The sequence below is a fragment of the Salmo trutta genome, chromosome 19 (assembly GCF_901001165.1).
Source record: "Salmo trutta chromosome 19, fSalTru1.1, whole genome shotgun sequence".
NCBI lineage: Eukaryota > Metazoa > Chordata > Actinopteri > Salmoniformes > Salmonidae > Salmo > Salmo trutta.
Window position 1 is genome coordinate 16,627,663 of NC_042975.1, and position 23,018 is coordinate 16,650,680.

The 23,018-nt window shown below is 41.5% G+C and overlaps 1 protein-coding gene across 1 annotated transcript in view; it reads left to right on the top strand.

The window, feature by feature from the left end:
* Positions 1–23,018, top strand: part of rasa4 (RAS p21 protein activator 4) — a 72,835-nt gene that overhangs the window by 14,348 nt on the left and 35,469 nt on the right. Inside the window, exons 4-8 of the mRNA XM_029699911.1 lie at positions 4,684–4,745; positions 10,711–10,837; positions 19,621–19,702; positions 19,843–19,977; positions 20,628–20,719. Of these exons, the coding sequence (XP_029555771.1) occupies positions 4,684–4,745; positions 10,711–10,837; positions 19,621–19,702; positions 19,843–19,977; positions 20,628–20,719 (498 nt within the window). The remainder of the gene's footprint in view (positions 1–4,683; positions 4,746–10,710; positions 10,838–19,620; positions 19,703–19,842; positions 19,978–20,627; positions 20,720–23,018) is intronic.

Below are 23,018 nucleotides of genomic sequence, written 5' to 3' on the forward strand. Positions count from 1 at the left end.
ATGTCCCAGGTCCATGACAAATGTATTTTCGGTTGAAAAAGTCCATGCTTTATGTTCCATTAGCTTCCTCTTGTTAGCGCGTCCTAAGGCTGTAATCAAATGTCGATCCGTGGGCGGCAGCTGTCTAACGCAAAATGACTGTTTACGGTAAGTTAGGGTCGTTCAAACGTTGTATCAAGTAATCGTCAGGGCCTGTTTCAACAAGAGAGCCAATCAGATTCAAGTGGGACGATTTCATTGTGTTTCAAAAAACTTCCAAAGGTGGGGGCAGACACGGCCGCCAACGTCACAATGCTCATGGCCCTCCGACTGTGACCAATTGCCACATCGTCTCTTTCACTGAGTTTCCACCGCAGAACCCTCAAAACACTTTGTAAAGACTGGGGACATCTAGTGGAAGCACTGGAAAGTGCTCAATTATCATTTTTTTACGTTGTGATTTATAGGTAAGGCTGTGAAGTCGAGTCGACAATTCAGATTTCCACTTCCTGGTTCAATCGGTCTCGGGGTTTTGACTGCCATACGAGTTCTGTTATACTCACAGACACCATTCAAACAGTTTTAGAAAATTTAAGGTGTTTTCTATCCATATAAAATAAGTATATGCATGTCCTAGCTTCTGACTTTGATTAGTAGGCCGTTGAAAATGGGAACGATTTTTTTCCAAAATGCGCTGTGGCGCCCCCTATCCTAGTGTAAGTCCAACAGGTTTTAAGCAATCCAAAAACTTCACATTTATAAATTGCAATCTGGGTCAGGTGGGCATCATCTGAAAGCTTGTTCTATTGCTAACATGACTAGCTAAGTTATAAAATATGATCTTTAGTGTTAGGCTTTAACAAGGCAATTCAGAGAAACCGATTTGTAATTTTGGTCCGTGTTCTGCAGCAAATTTTATTCACAATAGACAAACAGGCTCATTCTGTTAAAAACAACCGAGGGTACGACACCATGTCATCTTGTAACTGTACATCAAACATAGTGATCATAAACGTTAACACTGTATATAACAGTAGTTTTATGATATGGAAATGTGAAGTGCACATTTGTGCTTGGGTGTTTGGCTTGCTTGTATGACATTTGATCTTGCAAAATACATTGAGTCCTCTTAATTTACAGCATTTCCCTCACTCAGATAACAAAACATTTGCATACGTTGCCCAATTAGCAGGAGAGATGGGGGCGGCAACTTGTCGCGTGCGGTGCTGAAGTTCAGAACGGCTGTCAATCAAAACCCATGCAGAACTGTGAAGCGCAGAGCTTGAACTGTGACTTTGTTTTATAAAATCTTATTGTAAAGCCACTCGGTTCCAATTTAGGCCCTTATCAGTGTCAAAATCTGCCAGTTTCAACCAGTATACAGGTATGAGTGCAAAAGGTTAAGGAGTAAGTTACATGAAGAAGTTGTCTTCTGCTTTTTTTCAAGGAGGTACAGTACCAGTCAAAAGTTTAGAAACACCTACTCATTCAAGGCTTTTTCTTTATTTAAAAAAAAAAGTCTACATTGTAGAATAATAGTGAAGACATCAAAACTATGAAATAACACATGGAATCATGTGGTAACCAAAACAGTCTTAAACAAATCTAAATATATTTGAGATTCTTCAAAGTAGCCAACATTTGCCTTGACAACTTTGCACACTCTTGGCATTCTCTCAACCAGCTTCATGAGGTAGTTTCCTGGAATGCATTACGGTGAACAGGTGTCCCTTGTTACACGTTAATTTGTGCAATTTCTTTCCTTAATGCGTTTGAGCCAAGCAGTTGTGTTGTGACAAGGTAGAGGTGGTATACAGAATATAGCCCTATTTGGTAAAAAACAAGTCCTTATTATGGCAAGAACCGCTCAAATAAACAAAGAGAAATGACAGTCCATCATTACATTAGGGCATGAACGTCAATCAATCTGGAAAATTTCAAGAACGTTGAAAGTTTCTTCAAGTGCAGTTGCAAAAACCATCAAGCGCTATGAATGAAACTGGCTCCCATGAGGACCGCCACAGGAATGGAAGACCCAGAGTTACCGTTGCTGCAGAGGATAAGTTCATTAGTTACCAACCTCAGAAATTGTAGGCCAAATAAATGCTTCACACAGTTCAAGTAACAGACCCATCTCAGCATCAATGGTTCAGAGGAGACTTCGTGAGTCAGGCCTTCATGGTTGAATTGCTGCAAAGAAACCACTACTAAAGGACACCAATAATAATAAGAAGACTTGCTTGGGCCAAGAAACATGAGCAATGGACATTAGACCAGTGGAAATCTGTCCTTTGGTCTGAGTACATATTTGGTTCCAACCGCCATGTCTTTGTGAGACCCATAATCGGTGAGTGATGATCTCCGCATGTATGGTTCCCATGTGAAACATGGAGGAGGTGGTGTGATGGTGTGGGGGTGCTTTGCTGGTGACACTGTCAGTGATTTATTTAGAATTCAAGGCACACTTAACCAGCATGGCTACCATAACCCTTTGCAGCAATACGCCATCCCTTCTGGTTTGGGCTTAGTGGGACTAAGACCCAACACACCTCAAGGCTGTGTAAGGGCTATATGACCAAGAAGAAGAGTGTTGGAATGCTGTATCAGATGACCTGGCCTCCACAATCATTCGACCTCAACCGAATTGAGATGGTTTGGGATGACTTGGACCGAAGGAAAAGCAGCCAACAAGTGCTCAGCATATGTGGGAACTCCTTGAAGACCGTTGGAAAAACATTCCTCATGAAGCTGGTTGAGAGAATGCCAAGAGTGTGAAAAGCTGACAAGGCAAAGGGTGGCTACATTGAAGTATCTAAAATAAGACGATTTTTTTGGTTACTACGTGTTATTTCATAGTTTTGATGTCTTCACTATTATTCTACAATGTAGAAAATAGTAAAAATTAAGGGAAACCCTTGAATGAGTAGGTGTGTCCATGTCACGTCTGCTACGTGGAAACATGCAGTGTATTCGGAAAGTATTCAGACCCCTTTCCTTTTTCCACATTTTGTTACGTTACAGCCTGATTCTAAAATGGATTAAATTAGTTTGTTTTTCCTCATCAATCTACACACAATAACCTGTTTTCACTTTGTCATTATGGGGTTTCAGAAATTTTTGCAAATGTATTAAGTAAAAAAACAAACCTTTTTTTCAATAAGTATTCAGACCCTTTGCTATGAGACTCTAAATTGAGCTCAGGTGCATCCTGTTTCCATGGATCATCCTTGAGATGTCTCTACAACTTGATTGGAGTCCGTCTGTGGTATATTCAACTGATTGGACATGATTTAGAAAGGCACACACCTGTCTATATTTAAGGTCCCACAGTTTACAGTGCATTTCAGAGCAAAAACCAAGCCATGAGGTTGAAGGAGTTGTCTGTAGAGCCCCGAAACATGATTGTCTCAGCAGAGATCTGGGTAAGGATACCAATAAAAAATTGTAGCATTCAAGATCCCCAAGAACAAGTACAACCAAGGACAACCATCTCTGTAGCACTCCACCAATCGGGCCTTTATGGTAGAGTGGCCAGACGGAAGCCACTCCTGAGTAAAGGCACATGACAGCTCGCTTGGAGTTTGCCAAAAGGCACCTAAAGGACTCAGACCATGAGAAACAAGATTATCTGGTGTGATGAAACCAAGATTGAACTCTTTGGCCTGAATGCCAAGCGTCACGTCTGGAGGAAACCTGGCACCATTCAGCTGCAGGGACTGGGAGTCAGGATCGAGACAAAGATGAACGGAGCCAAGTACAGAGAGATCCTTGATGAAAACCTGCTCCAGAGTGCTCAGGACCTCAGACTGGGGCAAAGGTTCACCTTCCAACAAGAGCACGACCTTAAGCACACAGTCAATGCAGGAGTGGCTTTGGGACAAGTCTCTGAATGTCCTTATGTGGCCCAGCCAGAGCCCGGACTTGAACCCGATCGAACATCTCTGGAGAGACCTGAAAATAGCTGTGCAGCAACGCTCTCCATCCAACCTGACAGAGCTTGAGAGGATTGCAGAGAAGGGAGAAACTCTCCAAATACAGGTGTGTCAAGCTTGTAGCGTCATACCCAAGAAGACGCGGGGCTGTAATCGCTGCCAAAGATGCTTCAACAAAGTACTGAGTAAAGGGTCTGCATGCTTATGTAAAAGTGATTATTTAATTATTATATATATATTTTTTTATACATTTGCAAAAATTTCTAAACATGTTTTTGCTTTGTCATTACGGGGTATTGTGTGCAGATTTTGATGAGAGGGGGAAACAATTTAATACATTTTAGAACAAGGCTGTAACGTAACAAAATGTGATACAAGTCAAGCAGTCTGAATAATTTCCGACTGCATTGTAGACCTAAATTTAAAAAAAATAAAATATTTTAGTTGTCTCAACAAATTTCAGGGATATTTAGCGTCCTCTTCTCCATGGGCTTGCAATCAGTTGCGGTGTGCAAAAAACGGCTGCGCCGGTATAAAACCAGGAAGTTGATTGAGCTAGCATATACAAGTGACCCATTGTCTTATCATAAGACCTTTGAACATGAGAAGTTGCTAAAATTACAGTATTGTGCAAGAAAAATCTGTGATGGCTAGCCTGCATTGCGGTAAACATACACACGGCAGACTCATATGAATTTATTATTGACAGTGGTACAAACTTGAAGAGCAAGTTCAGTGGAATCTACCTAACCTGTCGCCCTTGTCGTTCCAGCCGTGATGACGTCATCGGGAAGGTATCCATCAATAAGGAAGCCTTGGCTGCCAAACCACAAGGTGAGACCTCGCTGCGGCTGTGTTTTCCTCAAATCATGGTCGGAGGCAATATACAAGCTGTGTTTTGGCCCAAAACATGTCCAATTATTTAGCCATGCGCACTTTCCTTTACGCTAACACTGACCAATTTCTTTGAGTTTTAGCAACTTCCATGTTCTCAGAAATGATGACAGAGAGGAGACTGGAGTAAGCTAGTTGATCTTAGCATGTTGTCTGGTCAAATGGACCCATGTTTTTTGAACTACGGTACACTACCGGTCACAAGTTTTAGAACACCCACTAAATTGTAGAATAATAGTGAAGACATCAAAACTATGAAATAACACATCGAATCATGTAGTAACCCAAAAAGTGTTAAATCAAAATATATTTCAAATAGCCACCCTTTGCCTTGATGACAACTTTGCACACTCTTGGCATTCTTTCAACCAGCTTCACCTGAAATGCTTTTCCAACAGTCTTGAAGGAGTTCCCACATATGCTGAGCACTTGTTGACTGATTTTCCTTCACTCTGTGGTCTGACTCATCCCAAACCATCTCAATTTGGTTGGGGGATTGTGGAGGCCAGGTCATCTGATGCAGCACTCCATCATTCCATCACTCCTTTTTTGCCAAATAGCCCTTCCACAGCCTGGTATGTTGGGCCATTGTCCTGTTGAAAAACAAATGATAGTACCACTAAGCCCAAACCAGATGGGATGGCGTATTGCTGTAGAATCCTGTGGTAGCCATGCTGGTTAAGTGTGCGTTGAATTCTAAATAAATCAGTGTCGCCAGCAAATCACTCCCACACAATAATAACACCACCTCCTCCATGCTTTACGGTGGGAAATACACATGCGGAGATCATCGTTCCCCCACACCGCATCTCACAAAGACACGGCGGTTGGAACCAATGATCTCCAATTTGGAGTCCAGACCAAAGTACACATTTCCACCAGTCTAATGTCCATTGCTTGTATTTCTTGGCCCAAGCAAGTCTCTTCTTATTATTGGTGTCCTTTTAGTAGTGGTCTCCGCTGAACAGTTGATGTTGTGATGTGTCTGTTACTTGAACTCTGCAAAGCATTTATTTAGGCTGGTATTTCTGAGGCTGGTAACTCTAGTGAACTTATCCTCTGCAGCAGAGGTAACTCTGGCTCTTCTATTCCTGTGGCAGTCCCCTTGATCATAGCGCTTGATGGTTTTTGCGACTGCACTTGAAGAAACTTTCAAAGTTCTTGAAATTTTCCGTATTGACTGACCATGTCTTAAAGTAATGGACTGTCATTTCTCTTTGCCTATTTGAGTTGTTCTTGCCATAATATGGACTTGGTCTTTTACCAAATAGGGCTATCTTCTGTATACCCCCACCCCCACCTTGTCACCACACCACTGATTGGCTCAAACGCATTAAGAAGGAAATAAATTCCACAAATTAACTTTTTAACAAGGCACACCTGTTAATTGAAATGCAATCCAGGTGACTACCTCATGAAGCTGGTTGAGAGAATGTCAAGAGTGTGCAAAGCTGTCAAGGCAAAGGGTGGCTATTTGAAGAATCTCACATTTTTTTAAAATATGTGTTGATTTGTTTAACACTTATTTTTGGTTACTACATGATTCCATATGTGTTATTTCATAGTTTTGATGTCTTCACTATTATTCTACAATGTAGACCTTTTGACCGGTAGTATATGTCTCAACTCGTCCTTCCAGTAAAGGAATTCCCTCTACCCTGTAAGAGTAAAAGGGATCAGATGAGTTCAGGAGTAAAGTCATCTTGTGTGCTTAGTCATTATCTGGACTATTGATTCAAGGATCCCTGCATTCCACTGTTGTCATGACGCTGGTGTGGTGAGTCATCACATAGCCCTAGAGCATACTTTTGTTTTCTAAATAACGGACACGACAATCACATGATCACATAGGTTCCCAAGTGGATATTCCTTGAATGAGGTCTATAAACTTCCTTGAATGAGGTCTTACTCACTTGGTTCATAAGTCTGGGTTTGCACTGAGAAAAGGCCCACTGGATTTTAATGGGACAGTTTCCGGACAGAGAATCAAGCCTGTACCTGGTCCTGGACTAAAAAGCATGATCAATATCCATTGAAATAACTTCTTAGTCCAGGACTGGGCTTAATCTTTGTCTGGGAAACCGGCCCATAAAATTGAAGTGGGCCTTTTCCCAGTGTAATCTCAGACTTATGGTCATATGGTTAGAATAACACTTATCCCACCAACGCTGCTTTGAGCCATTGTTTGTCTGATCGTCTCTACCTGCTGGCTTACCTTAGTGTTGGCAGGCTGACTCACTGGGCAAAACACAGGGGTGACTACAGAGCTTCGTGAAGAGAGTGACATGTGGGTGAGGGGCCTGAGTCACACTGCACAGTAGGGTCGTGACACCGATGCTGGTCGTGGGGGGTAGTCTTACTCAGTTTTCTCCCATGCAGGGATGATGGTGACTTTCTGGCACTCACGAAGACGAGGGCGGGATCACTCATTAGTCTTGGTGGCTGGTACTTGCCGAAGGTGTAGCTAATAACTCCAATGTGTATTTGTAAGATGTGGCAGCTTGTTTAAGAGATACTTCTAGATAATTACGAGCTGATTGATCAACTCTGATATGATTCACATGGTAGCAAGCCAACTGGTACAATGCTTTACTACTTCCAATAATATGAATGATATGTTGTTTATACAGGATTTTTGTAGGGCATCATGCATGCTTAAGACAGGCCAATGATATACCAGTTTGGTGTAGTCTGTTACGATCAAACATTTTTACCAAACACCGTACGCTACAAGACAACATATAAACGTTAGCTTCTTTATATTGCATCTCCTGTATACAGTATGTAATTGGATCTCAGTTTTGTGGACTGGTAATCATTTACAAACAGTGAAAGAACATTTCTTACTCATAATCACAAAGGCTAGATGGAGCACTTTTCCAAGGGTCTATTGCTTTCTCATTGTTATGATTAAGGGAAGTGTTTATACATAAGTCGGGCAAGCATATTCATACCCTCTTGTCTCCGCATTGTAATCCATTGCAGATGCGTTGCTTTGGAAACAAAGGCTTCGCCTGGTTGGTCAGAGACAAGTTTTAAAGGGGAGACCAAGGCTTAAATTAAAGGGGATGAACAGTGACCTCATTGGTCATCCGTGTTTAAACGGTAGGCCAAACATTAAAGGAGACGAACAGTCATCACCCCTCACCCTTTTATCTGCTACACCATCAGAGCCTTCAACATGTTACTTTTTTTTCTGAAGACATAATTAAATGAGAATCATTTCAGTTTGAAAACCACCACAAAAATAGATCCCTTTTGTGTGATGTCAGGCCATGTTCTACTGCTTGACAGTGTGAATGTGCTTCTATGCTAGGGGGCTCACACTTGAGGTGTCTGGGGGATTACTGTGGAAATAACCTTGAGAGAAGCAGGCTGTATGGAGAGGGACCTCTGAGGAAGGGGGTGGGAGAGGGAGGAAAGGGGTGGGAGCGGGAGGAAGGGGGTGGGAAAGAGGACTGTGAGAGCAATGAATCACCTTTTGAAGCAGGCAGGTCAAAGCTTGAAAGGTTAGAGACCCCTAGTGTGTGTGTGTGTATATTTGCCAGTCACGGTTTGAACACTTTCATGGATGAGACCTTTCACTGATGCCGACTGCCCTCTGCCAAGGTTTGGCCAAGTGTATACTAATCCTAAACAGAATGCTGTGGAGAACATTTGTGCGTTTGAACGTCTTGGAAAAACTATCTGGCCTTAACAGATATTCTTAAATCTCAACCGGTACAGACTGAAGAGGACTGGCCACCCCTCAGAGCCTGGTTCCTCTCTGGGTTTCTTCCTAGGTTTCTGCCTTCTGGGGATTTTTTTTTTAGCCACTGCTTCTGCATTGCTTGCTCTTTGGTGTTTTAGGCTGGGTATCTGTAAAGCACTGCTGATGTAAAAAGGGCTTTAAAATCAAAATCACATCTATTTTATAAAACATTTTAAGTCAAGTCAACTCCTACTCATCCATATTTGATATAATTTTGTTTTTTTTAGTTCAGTTTCCCTCATTGTACATGTTTGTGGAGATAGCATATACCAGACAGGACGGCGACGTTTCCTCAGAATGGTCTTCACATGGTCTCTGTCCCAAATGACATTCTACTCCCTTTATAGTGCACTGCTTTTGACCAGGGTCCATATGACTCTGGTAAAACGTAGTGTACTATAAAGGGACTTGTGGGCCAGAGACCGTACATGAACTATTCAGTATTACTGGTGTATTTTTCTACTCTAAAACCACTGACATTACTTTTCATGCTGTGCTCGAAATGGAAACTGACCGACTCCTTGTTTCAGTTCACTTTTTCTGAAATGACTTCATCAATGTTGTGCCCATTGTAGACAGGAGTCTCCCTTCCTCCAGTTTCTGTTCCCTGGCTGAATGCCAGCCAACATTTCACATTGTTCAGAGAAAAGCCTTTGTCATCAACACAACTTACTCCTCTCACTGTTTGTTCTGGAATAGATAGTTAATTGTACATTTTCAGCGCAACGGGAATTTGACTTCTAAGATGGAGATTGTCAGTAATTTTTCAATCAAGACAGCCCTCAAAATAGAGGCGATGAAACTACTTCTGTCAGTCTGAAGTTTAAGGCCTCCATGGTTGTCCCAAATGGTACCCTTTTCCCTATATTGTGCACCTCTTTTGACAAAAATAGTGTAATATCTAGGGAATAGGGTCCCATATCGCCTCATGGCCACAAGTAGCTATCAGCACAGACCATTGACCAATGTTCCATCTGTTTTGTAACCCATGCGCAGTCCGCTGAACCAATGATCAGGCTGTTTGTAACCCACGCACAGTCCGCTGAACCAATGATCTGTATCTGCATTAGAAACAAGACAGCCTAATAAAAATAAAAAAAAGCCTCAAAGCTTTTTTTCCGTCCTGCTTTGTGGAAACGTCTGTGGTTGTAGCCAGATTTATTTTTGTCCCTCACTCAGCCGGCAATAAAGAATAATGGTGCTTGACTAGAGACACCCTGGAATATCAATCAGGAGAAAAAACACTTCTTTCAAGGGTAAACACAGAACGATTCTGGGAAATCTTGCCGACTTGATGGGACACTTCATAAATCATTGGGAAGCTGGAAGAAATAGGCCTACTGGTTGAATGTAGTTGGAAATTATCTGGAGGGATGAAGAGTCAATTCACTGGTTGTTTCATTCAGCTTCTGTATTTTATGCATTGACTTTATGATGAGCTGAATTCTGACAAAATACATGAGTTGGGCCATATGTAGGAAATAAATGTGAAATAGCTACTGTACTCTGAAATATCAGACCTGGAAAACCTTTGGATAATACCAATGACTGTAAGGATAATAACAGATTTAGTGAGACTGAGGCTGTCCTAATGTTTTCCTTTTAATCAAGGAACTTATTGCCTGTGGTTTATTTCCCGATAAATCTACAATTTATTGCTTGTGCTTGGTTGACTAAATCTGTTATTATCCTTAGTCGTTGGTATTATCCAGAGGTTTTCCAGGTTGGATATTAATTCAGAGTACAGTATATTTGAGTCCAAATTGCAGTGCATGTATTAGATCTGTTCCAGTTCGGAGGCTGTTGAATGCAGGTTTAAACCGAGTTCAAGATCTACTCGCGCAGAAGCGAATGCATCACAGGCATTTAGGTATTTTACATTAAGCCTCCAAAAGCCTGAGACGCAGAGAAAGGATGTTATTGGTGGGATTTATTCACTGTGTGTGTACGACATACTGTATTCCCCTCACAAATTACCTTATCTCATCAGAGCAATAAACAAGCCATCCCAAACAGGAAAGTGTGCGTTTTATGAGCATGTTTTCTTATATATTTTTTTATTTATTTAACCTTTGGTTATGAGTGTGTAAAGTGCATTTGCTATAGGACCATATATCTCACATGTCCCCACACTAACTTTCCTGTGTGTTGAAGGGCTGGACGGCTGGGTGAACCTAACTGAGATTGACCCAGATGAGGAGGTGCAAGGGGAGATTCACCTCCAGATATCAGTTTTAGGGGACGTCCCCAGAATACTGCGCTGCCAAGTACTGGAGGCCAGGTAAGACATGGATGTTGGCTTGTCCTATATGGCTCATTTGTTGGGGCATACGCTTACAATGCCAGGATTGTGGGTTTAATTCTCGCAGTGGCCATCCCATACCAAAATGTATGCATCTACTACAGGAAGTTGGATAAAATTGCCTACTAAATGTCTTAGTACATACAGTGGGGGGAAAAAGTATTTGATCCCCTGCTGATTTTGTACGTTTGCCCACTGACAAAGAAAGGATCAGTGTATAATTTTAATGGTAGGTTTATTTGAACAGTGAGAGACAGAATAACAACAAAAGTTCCAGAGAAACGCATGTCAAAAATGTTATAAATTGATTTGCATTTTAATGAGGGACATAAGTATTTGACCCCCTCTCAATCAGAAAGATTTCTGGCTCCCAGGTGTCTTTTTTATACAGGTAAAGAGCTGAGATTAGGCGCACACTCTTAAAGGGAGTGCTCCTAACCACAGCTTGTTACCTGTAAAAAAGACACCTGTCCACAGAAGCAATCAATCAGATTCCAAACTCTCCACCATGGCCAAGACCAAAGAGCTCTCCAAGGATGTCAGGGACAAGATTGTAGACCGACACAAGGCTGGAATGGGCTACAAGACCATCGCCAAGCAGCTTGGTGAGAAGGTGACAACATTTGGTGCGATTATTCGCAAATGGAAGAAACACAAAAGAACTGTCAATATCCCTCTGCCTGGGGCTCCATGCAAGATCTCACCTCGTGGAGTTGCAATGATCATGAGAACGGTGAGGAATCAGCCCAGAACAACTACACGGGAGGATCTTGTCAATGATCTCAAGGCAGCTGGGACCATAGTCACCAAGAAAACAATTGGTAACACACTACGCCGTGAAGGACTGAAATCCTGCAGCGCCTGCAAGGTCCCCCTGCTCAAGAATACATATACATGCCCGTCTGAAGTTTGCCAATGAACATCTCAGAGGACAACTGGGTGAAAGTGTTGTGGTCACATGAGACCAAAATGGAGCTCTTTGGCATCAACTCAACTCGCCGTGTTTGGAAGAGGAGGAATGCTGCCTATGACCCCAAGAACACCATCTCCACCGTCAAACATGGAGGTGGAAACATTATGCTTTGGGGGTGTTTTTCTGCTAAGGGGACAGGACAACTTCACCGCATCAAAGGGACAATGGACGGGGCCATGCACCGTCAAATCTTGGGTGAGAACCTTCTTCCCTCAGCCAGGGCATTGAAAATGGGTCGTGGATGGGTATTCCAGCATGACAATGACCCAAAACACACGGCCAAGGCAACAAAGGAGTTGCTCAAGAAGAAGCACATTAAGGTCCTGGAGTGGCCAAGCCAGTCTCCAGACCTTAATCCCATAGAAAATCTGTGGAGGGAGCTGAAGGTTCGAGTTGCCAAACGTCAGCCTCGAAACCTTAATGACTTGGAGAAGATCTGCAAAGAGGAGTGGGACAAAATCCCTCCTGAGATGTGTGCAAACCTGGTGGCCAACTACAAGAAACGTCTGACCTCTGTGATTCCCAACAAAGGTTTTGCCACCAAGTACTAGTCATGTTTTGCAGAGGGGTCAAATACTTATTTCCCTCATTAAAATGCAAATCATTTTTGACATGTGTTTTTCTGGATTTTTTTGTTATTCTGTCTCTCACTGTTCAAATAAACCTACTATTAAAATTATAGACTGATCCTTTCTTTGTCAGTGGGCAAACGTACAAAATCAGCAGGGGATCAAATACATTTTTTCCCCCACTGTACACATTCATTACCTAGAAGGTGACAAATTACCTGTGGGATCTAGGGTGGACCTACTTCTCAGGATTTACTCTAGATACGCCGATGGCATCGCTTTGTATAGCAACTACATCACACAAGGCCAGTGCTGATCATTGGTAGTGGATGAGGTGGGGTCTACCATCACTGTATACATTTAAAATATATTTTCTTTTACCATTTCTCTATGTATAACCAATTGTTTATGAATAATTCAGATGTTTTGGATGTTATATACACTACATCACCAAAAGTATGTGCACACCTGCTCGTCAAACATCTCAATCCAAAATCGCAGGCATTTAATATGGAGATGATCCCCCTTTTTGCTGCTATAACAGCCTCCACTCTTCTGTGAAGGCTTTCCACTAGATAAACATTGCTGCAGGGACTTGCTTCCATTCAGCCACAAGCGCATTAGTGAGGTCGGGCATTGATGTTGGGCGATTAGGCCTGGCTTGCAGTCGACATTTCAATTAATCCCAAAGGTGTTCGATGAGGTTTGCGGTCCGGACTCTGTGCAGGCCAGGCTGTATCACAATCGGCCGTGATTGGGAATCCCATAGGGCGGCGGACAATTAGCCCAGTGTCGTCCGGGTTTGGCCGGTGTAGGCCGTCATTGTAAATAAGAATTTGTTCTGACTTGCCTAGTTTTCCACACTGATCTCAACAAACCATTTTTTGTATGGACCTTGCTTTTTGCATTGGGGCATTGTCATGCTGGAACAGGAAAGGGCCTTCCCAAACTGTTGGAAGCACAGAATCATTTAGAATGTCATTGTGTTTTCATTGCTCCAGAGTCCAATGGCGGCGAGCTTTACACCACTCCAGCCGACACTTGGCATTGCGCATGGTGATCTTAGGCTTGTGTGCGGCAGCTCGGCCATGGAAATCCATTTCATGAATCTCCCGACTAACAGTTATTGTGCTAACGTTGCTTCCAGTGGCAGTTTGGAACTCGGTAGATTGTTTTAACTGAGGACAAACTATTTTTACGCCCTTCACCACTCGGCGGTCCCATTCTGTGAGCTTGTGTGGCTTACCACTTCATTGCTCTTAGACGTTTTCACTTCATAATAACAGCACTTACAGTTGACCGGAGCAGCTCTAGCAGGGCAGAAATTTGATGTGCTTGTTGGACAGGTGGCATCCTATGACTGCCACTTTGACAGTCACTGAGCTCTTAAGGCCATTCTACTGCCAATGTTGGTCTGTAGAGATTGCATGACTGTGTGAGCGATTTTATACACCTGTCAGCAACGGGTGTGGCTAAAATAGTCTAATCCACTAATTTGAAGGCGTGTCCACATACTTTTGTGTGTATATACAGTCGGAAGTTTACATACACCTTAGCCAAATACATTTAAACTCAGTTTTTCACAATTCCTGACATTTAATCCTAGTAAAAATTCCTTGTCTTAGGTCAGTTAGGATCCCCACTTTATTTTAAGAATGGGAAATTCCCAGTGGGTCAGAAGTTTACATACTAATTGAGTGTATTTGGTAGCATTGCCTTTAAATTGTTTAACTTGTCAAACGTTTTGGGTAGCCTTCCACAAGCTTCCCACCATAAGTTGGGTGAATTTTGGCCCATTTCTCCTGACAGAGCTGGTGTAACTGAGTCAGGTTTGTAGGCCTCCTTGCTCGCACACGCCTTTTCAGTTCTGCCCACAAATGTTCTATGGGATTGAGGTCAGGGCTTTGTGATGGCCACTCCAATACCTTGACTTTGTTGTCCTTATGCCATTTTGTCACAACTTTGGAAGTATGCTTGGGGTCATTGTCCATTTGGAAGACCCATTTGCGACCGTGCTTTAACTTCCTGACTGATGTTGCTTCAATATAGCCACATCATTTTCCTTCCTCATGAAGCCATCTATTTTGTGAAGTGCACCAGTCCCTCCTGCAGCAAAGCACCCCCACAACATGGTGCTGCCACCCCTGTGCTTCATGGTTGGGATGGTGTTCTTTGGCTTGCAAGACTCCCTCTTTTTCCTCCAAACATAATGATGGTCATTATGGCCAAACAGTTCCATTTTTGTTTCATCAGACCAGAGGACATTTCTCCAAAAAGTTTGTTCTTTGTCCCCATGTGCAGTTGCAAAACACAGTCAGTTTTTTTGGGAGGTTTTGGAGCAGTGGCTTCTTCCTTGCTGAGCGGTCTTTCAGGTAATGTCGATATAGGACTCGTTTTACTGTGGATGCAGATACTTTTGTACCCGTTTCCTCCAGCATCTTCACAAAGTCCTTTGCTGTTGTTCTGGGATTGATTTGCACTTTTCGGACCAAAGTACGTTCATCTCTAGGAGACAGAATGCGTCTCCTTCCTGAGCGGTATGACGGCTGCGTGGTCCCATGGTGTTTATACTTGCGTACTATTGTTTGTACAGTTGAACGTGGTACCTTCAGGCGTTTGGAAATTGCTCCCAAGGATGAACCAGACTTGTGGAGGTCTACAATTTTTTTTCTGAGGTCTTGGCTGATTTCTTTTGATTTTCCCATGATGTCAAGCAGAGACACTGAGTTTGAAGGTAGGCCTTGAAACACATCCACAGGTACACCTCCAATTGACTCAAATGATGTCAATTAGCCTATTAGAAGCTTCTAAAGCCATGACATCATTTTCTGGAATTTTCCAGGCTGTTTAAAGGCACTGTCAACTTAGTGTATGTAAACTTCTGACCACTGGAATTGTGATAGTGAATTAATCTGTCTGTAAACAATTGTTGGAAAAATGACTTGTGTCATGCACAAAGTAGATGTCCTAACCGACTTGCCAGAACTATGGTTTGTTAACAAGACATTTTTGGAAGAGTTGAAAAACAAGTTTTAATGACTCCAACCTAAGTGTATGTAAACTTCCGACTTCAACTGTATTTAGTATATTTCTTGCATTAAAGGTCAAATACAGCTGTTTTTATCTCATTAGCAAAAATGTCTGGGTAACAATTAAGTACCTTACTAACCGCGTTTCCATCCACAGTTATGTGAAAAAAGTCACGACATCTGTGACGGAAACAAGTTTTGGTGCAACTTTATAAATTCCGACATGGACATGGTGGGATCGTTTTGTCTGTGAAATTGTGGTGAAAACACCTATGTGCAAATATTGATATAACAACCATCATATTGAATTACATTTGGAATCATGCAATATGGTGTGTGTGTTGTCCTTCCACGACGACTCGGAAAACCATGCAGTTTATTAGGCTACAGATCAAATAAATTATGAACTTCACAGGGTGGTGAAAGTGCACGGCGCTCTTGATGCTCCTTTCCATTAAATATTGAGGGTCTTATTCTGGTGGCATGATGATCGACGCTTGACTGTCTTTTGACAAATAAAAATATTCTTGCTTATCCTTAATAATCTCATGCGTAGACTAACCTACCCGGCCGCACAGCCTACCCATGCTATGTGCGAGCAGTTGGCTAGAGTGCACGTGCCAAGACCAGAGTAGGCACATTTGATATTTAACACATGTTTTTGTGACAACTATCGGTACAGTTAAATGCAATGGAAACACATTGAACTTTATTTTTATTCGGTACATGAAAACTTCAGCGAAAAGTTACATTTTTTGTGTCGTATGTAATCCCTCACTGATTTTGTATCTGCAACTCGTCAGTTTGGTGGAAACACAACTGGTGGAAAATTTGCGTATTTTTGAAAATTTGCCTGAAAATCTGTCGCCAATTGGATGGAAACTAGATACTGTGATTTGTTTTTAATGGTCAAACATAAAACAAACAGCTTCTTAGCAGAGAGCAATTTCTCAAGCAAGAATTTATCAAGGACAGTCGGAGTGGTCCGAGTGGTGAGGGGAAAACTGACATCTAGCAGAGAGGTTTGGAACTCTTTCTTATTGGTCTATAAACTTATTTCCCACCTGGTGATGTCACCAAGCAGGCCAAAACTCCATCCCACCAAAACATGCTCTTACACTAAAAGGGCATAATCATAATTTTCACAGTATTATTCCAACCTCATAGTGTGGAAATATCCATGCCTATAGAACATCTCTTGGATTTCTTCACATTTTATTGTGATGCAAAGTGTGATTTAAAATGGATTTAATTGTAAGAAAATTGTCAACTATCTACACAATACAATTTTTCTAGATTAATAAAACACTAATATATTGTGCCTTCAGAAAGTACTTATACCTTATTCCACATTTTGTTATAGCTTGAATTAAAGTAAACATTTCTCACCCATCTACACACTATACCCCATAATGACAAAGTGAAGACATGCTTTTAGAAATGTTTGCTAATTTATTGAAAATTAATATACATATCTCATTTACATAAGTTTTCACACCCCTGAGTCAATACTTGTAGAATCACCTTTGGCAGCGACTACAGCTATGAGTCTTTGTGTAAGTCGAAGAGCTTTCCACACCTGGATTGTGCAACATTTGCCCACTTTTTTATTATTTTCAAAATTCTTCAAGCTCTGTCAAATTGATTGTTGATTATTGCTAGACAACCATTTTCAGGTATTGCCATAGATTTTCAATTAGATTTAAGTCAAAACTGTAACTCGGCCACTCAGGAACAGTCACTGTCTTCTTGGTTAGTAACTCCAGTGTAGATTTGCTCATGTGTTTTAGGTTATTGCCCTGCTGAAAGGTGAATTCTCATCTCCCAGTGTCTGGCAGACTGAACCAGGTTTTCCTCTAGGATTTTGTCTGTGCTTAACTCCATTTTGTTTATTTTTTTATTCTGAGAAACTCCCCAGTCATTAACGATTACAGACATACCCATAACATGATACAGCCACCACTATGCTTGAAATTATGGAGTGTGGTACTCAGTAACGTATTGGATTTACCCCAAACAAACACTTTGTATTCAGGACAAAAAGTCAATTGCTTTGCCAATTTTGTTTATTGCCTTCTTGCAAACAGGATGCATGTTTTGGAATATTTTCATTCTGTCAATTAGGTTAGTATTGTGGAGTAACTACAATGTTTGTTTATCGTCATTTCTCTTCAATCACAACCATTAAATTCTGTAACTGTTTTAAAGTCCCCATTGGCCTCATAGTGAAATCCCTGAGCGGTTTCCTTCCTCTCCGACAACTGAGTTAGGATGGATGCCTGTATCTTTGTAGTGACTGGGTGTATTTATGCACCATCCAAAGTACAATAACACCATGCCAAAAGGGATATTCAATGTCTGCTTTTTAACCCGTCTACCAATAGGTGGCCGCCTTTGCGAGGCATTGGGAACCCTCCCTGGTCTTTGTGGTTGAATCTATGTTTGAAATTCGCTGCTTGACTGAGGGACATTACAATTATTTGTATGTGTGGGGTACAGAGATGAGGTAGTCATTTAAAAAATCATGTTGAACACTATTATTGCGCAGTGAGTGAGTCCATGCAACTTATGTGACTTGTTAAGCACATTTTTACTCCTGAACTTCTTTAGGCTTGCCATAACAGTTGAATACATATTGACTCAAGACATTTCAGCTTTTCATTCTTAATTAATATGTAAAACAATTCAACACAATTCCACTTTGTCATTATGGGTTATTGTAGGCCAGTGACCCAAAAAATCTAAATTTAATACATTTTTAATTCAGGCTTTAACACTTTTTATTCTGTATATTTGTGTTATTTTTACTCTGTCATTTAAGTCATTATTGTGGAGTCACTACAATATTGCTCCATCCTCGGTTTTCTTTCCGTCACAGCCATTGAACTCTGAAGCTGTCTTAAAATCACCAGTGGCCTCATGGTGACATCCTAAGCAGTTTCATTCCTGTTCTGTAGCTTAGTTCACAAGGACGACTGCATCATCCACTGCATAATTATGAACTTTGCATACATCTTTAAGCCTGGCCATGTCTGATTTGTTATTGTTACCCATCTACCAATTACTGCCTTTCTTTGAGGCTTTTGAAAAGCTCCCTGGTCTTTAGTTGAATCTGTTGTTGAAATTCAATACTTGACTGAGGGACCTTACAGATGTTATGTGTATGGGGGACAGAGAAAGGGGTAGTAATTCAAAAATCATGTCAACCCCTATTTCACACACAGTGAGTCCATATAACTTAAGTGATTTGTTAAACCAAATGTTACTTTTGAACTAATTTAGACTTGCCAATACAAAGGGTGTGAATGTTTATGCAATGACTATTTTAGTTATATATATTAAAAAGATAATTTGTAGAATTTAACTTTTCACTTTGACATTATGGAATATTGTGTAGATCAATAACAAATTACAATTAAATCTATTTAAATCCCACTTTGTAATACAACAAAATGTGAAAAAATTCCAAGGGGGTGTGGACTTTCTATATGCACTGTATAGTATATAAAATGGATAAATCACATTTTTGACTGCAATGGGCCTTTTTTTTTTATGTTTTATTTTGAGTTTGCGCTGTAAACATAGCTTGATAAATCAGCAATAGTCTGGTTTAGGCTACTACAAACATACAGTTCCGTCTATGTATTGTTCACAGGTTTGAGCGTTAGGTGCATTGGGCACACAGCTTCCAAACTCCGTGAACTCATTCTTCATAAATACCTGGGGCGTCGCCTGTGCTGTGGGTATTTCAGTCCATCTGCCGGAGCAGCTGGATTCACACAGACAGACATACGCCCGGCTGACTCTAGATACTACAACGAGGCGTGTTGATTACTTTCTCTGAGCTCATCCCCAATGATCTCATACTAACCTCATCTCAAATAGTGTGTGGGAGGGCATTTTTTGTGATTGAGACTAGCCCTGGGGTGATGGGTTAAAATATAACATTGGTTTTCTTATAATTACTTCAGGTGCGCTTGATTTTGCTTGCCTGGTGTGCGGGTTTGCACTTTTTTCTATTGATCCCATTGCACCGGAGAGAACTTAATCAAACGCCTTCTGGTGTGTTTGAAAGAAGACATACTGTTTTGAGTGACCCAGATCTGATGGAGAGTGGAGATGCAATGTGCTTCAATGTCAACTAATCTGTAAAATGCTCAACTTTCCTTTTTGTGTGGGTTTGTTCTTCAGAGACCTTGCAAAAAAGGATCGTAATGGAGCGTCGGACCCTTTTGTCAGAGTACGATACAATGGCAAAACCCACGAAAGTGCGGTAAGCCAAAGACCTGCCCACACCCATGGTCCTTACATTTAAGATATTTAATACATTCATTGGAAAAACTTTTTGAAACAGCCCTTTTGACTTGTGAATTGAATATAGGAATCTGCGAATGGATATCTCTGTGGTTTCAGGTGGTTAAGAAGTCCTGTTACCCGCGCTGGAACGAGAGCTTTGAGTTTGAGCTGGACGATGCCCCCCTGGACACCCCTCTGAGTGTTGAGGTGTGGGATTGGGACCTGGTCAGCAAGAATGACTTCCTGGGAAAGGTGAGAAGTCCTGTTGGGGTAACTTTCCCAAAATTCCCAGGTTTCCCAGAAATCCCGGTTGGAAGATTCCCGGAATCAGAAAGGAATAAGCAGGATAACCTTAGGAAAGTTACTGGAATTTTGTAGCCCTAGTCCCAAGTCTGAATAACAGTGGTGTGAAGCACTTACTTTTTAATGTAGGTGGTTTGGTCGTGTAACCTTAATGCAGGTCGTCAGGTCTTAGTCATCTCCCTAAGCTAATACCTAGGCTTTAACTCAGTAGGATTATTTTGTAAGGAGTGGTATTATGTTGTGCAGGAGACCTGGGGTTTGAAGCCCGGTCAGTCACAGCTGAAAAGTGAAAAATATGTGGGCACCCCCCATAAGTGTTTTAAATATGAATGGATAATTGGAACCCTGGTTATGTCCATATTCAAAAAAGAGTCTCAGAGTAGCAGTGCTGAGTTTAGCCTGTTAGGCAGGGGGGACCTGACCCTTGATCAGCACTCTTACTCTGAGAGGCTTGATAAATACAGGCCATGTTCTGTAGATGTCAGATTTAGACACACAGGATCACAACATGATAAACACTACTCTTCATATACATTGAATACAATTAGTTTACAATGTATTGTAATCAAATGTGTTGATGTTTATTCTCCCCTGTTCAGGTTTTGTTCAACATCCACAGATTGCAGTCAGCCCACCAGGAGGAGGGCTGGTTTCGCCTGGTCCCTGATAAGCCCAAACATAGTCAGCATGAGTGAGTATCAATGGGTTGCCACCATTATCATAAATGCAAACAAGTTTTTTGCACCAAGGAAACAACCGTTAGCTGACAATATAGAAATGGCTTGGTGAAATGCAAGCTCCTCTATCCAAGTTTTTTTGGTTTTATTTTATACCCACATGGCAGTCATAGACATTGAAATCTAATAATAATAATTATTGGTATTGGCCAATGTCAATAAATAAGTAATGAAACACAAAGGGTAAAGAAGAGTGACAAGTACGTAGTATCCTCATAGAGTAGTGTTGTAAATTAGGTGGAGGAAGCAGGCTCCGGTAATTTGTTTTGTATCTCACAGTCCAAAGGGGTACACTAAGATGGAAGCTAGATCTATTCAAGGTTTTCTGAAGCTAGCCAGCTTCAGTTAGCTTTTTATGCACATGGGAGTGTAGTGTGTGAGTGCGCGTGCATATGTACGCATGTGTGTACGTGCATGCATGTGCGAGCGTGTGGGCGGGTACATCTGTTCCGGTCCATGTGCTGACAGGAAGTGCTAATCCTTTTCCCGGGCTAAATCCCTGGTTTATTTCTCCTCCATAAAGGATCATTTGGCCATGTGGACTCTGGGCAGGGATTAGAGAGAGAGGGAGGGAGGGAGGGAGGGAAACTGTGAGGAGAGGAGGAGTGGGGCTTATGTAAAAGGAAGAGGGCTCTAGCAGGATATGCATCCTTTTTGGACAGGAGGGGACAAAAGCAGTATGCCCCTGCGGGAACCCAGATTAGTGCCAGAAACAAGGGCAATGTAGGGAGATTGGGCCGGCTACATGGCTCGCTGGCACTGGCGGCCATTGGATGTTGTTCTTTCAGCTGGTGGCTGGTATTGAGAGATAAGGAATCTCCGTTAACCTCTGAATGTGATCATGGTTGGGGAGGATTTGAGAGGGCATGCTCTTCCTGGTGCAGTACATAGCCATAGAATTACAACCCTAGAACAGCTTTCCCATTCACTTAAATGCCATAACTGAACTGGCGGCCATATTGTGTACCCATAGGAGTACATTTCTATGGACAAAGCACTGCATTAGGTCATTTTGTGCAGCCATTCATAAAATCGTTGTCGTGAACACCATAAAGAATGACGTTATGTATAACTAATGTCATGTCATCATGCTTTTCCATAAGCGTCTTTAATCATCATTACCAGCTTACAAGCATGCAGCTTATGATCTGGCCCTGATGTGTTTGTAAGCAAATGCTAATTGTTATGCATGTAAGTACTTCATAAATGGTTGTATTATAGACCAGTGCATGACTGGTGGTGGATTGTGTGTGCTGCTTTTCATTCTCACCGTTTACTTGATGTTTCCCATTTAATAAAGGGAAATCCAAAATATTGGTCTCTCTACCCTAACCCCTAACCGATTAGTGGCTTTCACTAGGAGAAGATTGGTCGACACTGTAGAAACCTGTGGAAATGACTACCAAATAAGGACCTGAGGTGACCAGATAGATGCGCTATTAGTTACAGGGACCATAGGTCAGTGTATTATATATTTAGTGCTGCATACATCAGGAAGTGGTTGTAATTGTAAGATTAAAAAGCCAAACCTTTTACTGTACAGTATGAACATAGTGTATGCATCCCAAATGGCACCCTATTCCCTTTATAGTGCAGTACTTTTGTGGGAATAGGGTGGCATTTAGAATGCAAACAGTGATTTAACCACCATCCCTTCTCCCCCAATTAATCAGTATAACTCCACCAACTTAACATTTCCCCAATGGCCTCATTCTAATGTCTTCTGTCTTCATTTTATTTTTATGCTCATTCTATTTTGGATTCTATTTATGAAATTGGTTCTCAAAAGTAGTATAGTTGAATCTGTAGCGATGATGTAATGGCAAGTATTTCAAAAGGAAAATAAAGGATTTAAATACATTCTGGGGATATTGAATTAGGTTTTGATATGAAAAAATCCTACATTTCTCCCTCAGGCGATGCGTAACATTGTTTTGGCCGGTCACGATTATTGATGGACATCTGTCTGTCACTGCTCTGTCTCACTTTCCATTTTCATAACCGGGAAAGAAGGGAGGGCTGTTAAAATGTCATGCCAATCCCAAACAAAGGATTATTCAGCGGTGTCTATGCTGCTCTCCAAGCAATAACTCTTAACAAGATTTACCTCCATATTCATGATGTCACCCGTAGTTATGAAATCACAACAATTGAAATCAAATGCCATGATGAGTACTGGTACTGTTGAGATGTCAAACCGTGGTTACACTATATAATAATGTTCATGAATAAGTGATTACATTGTTATAAATG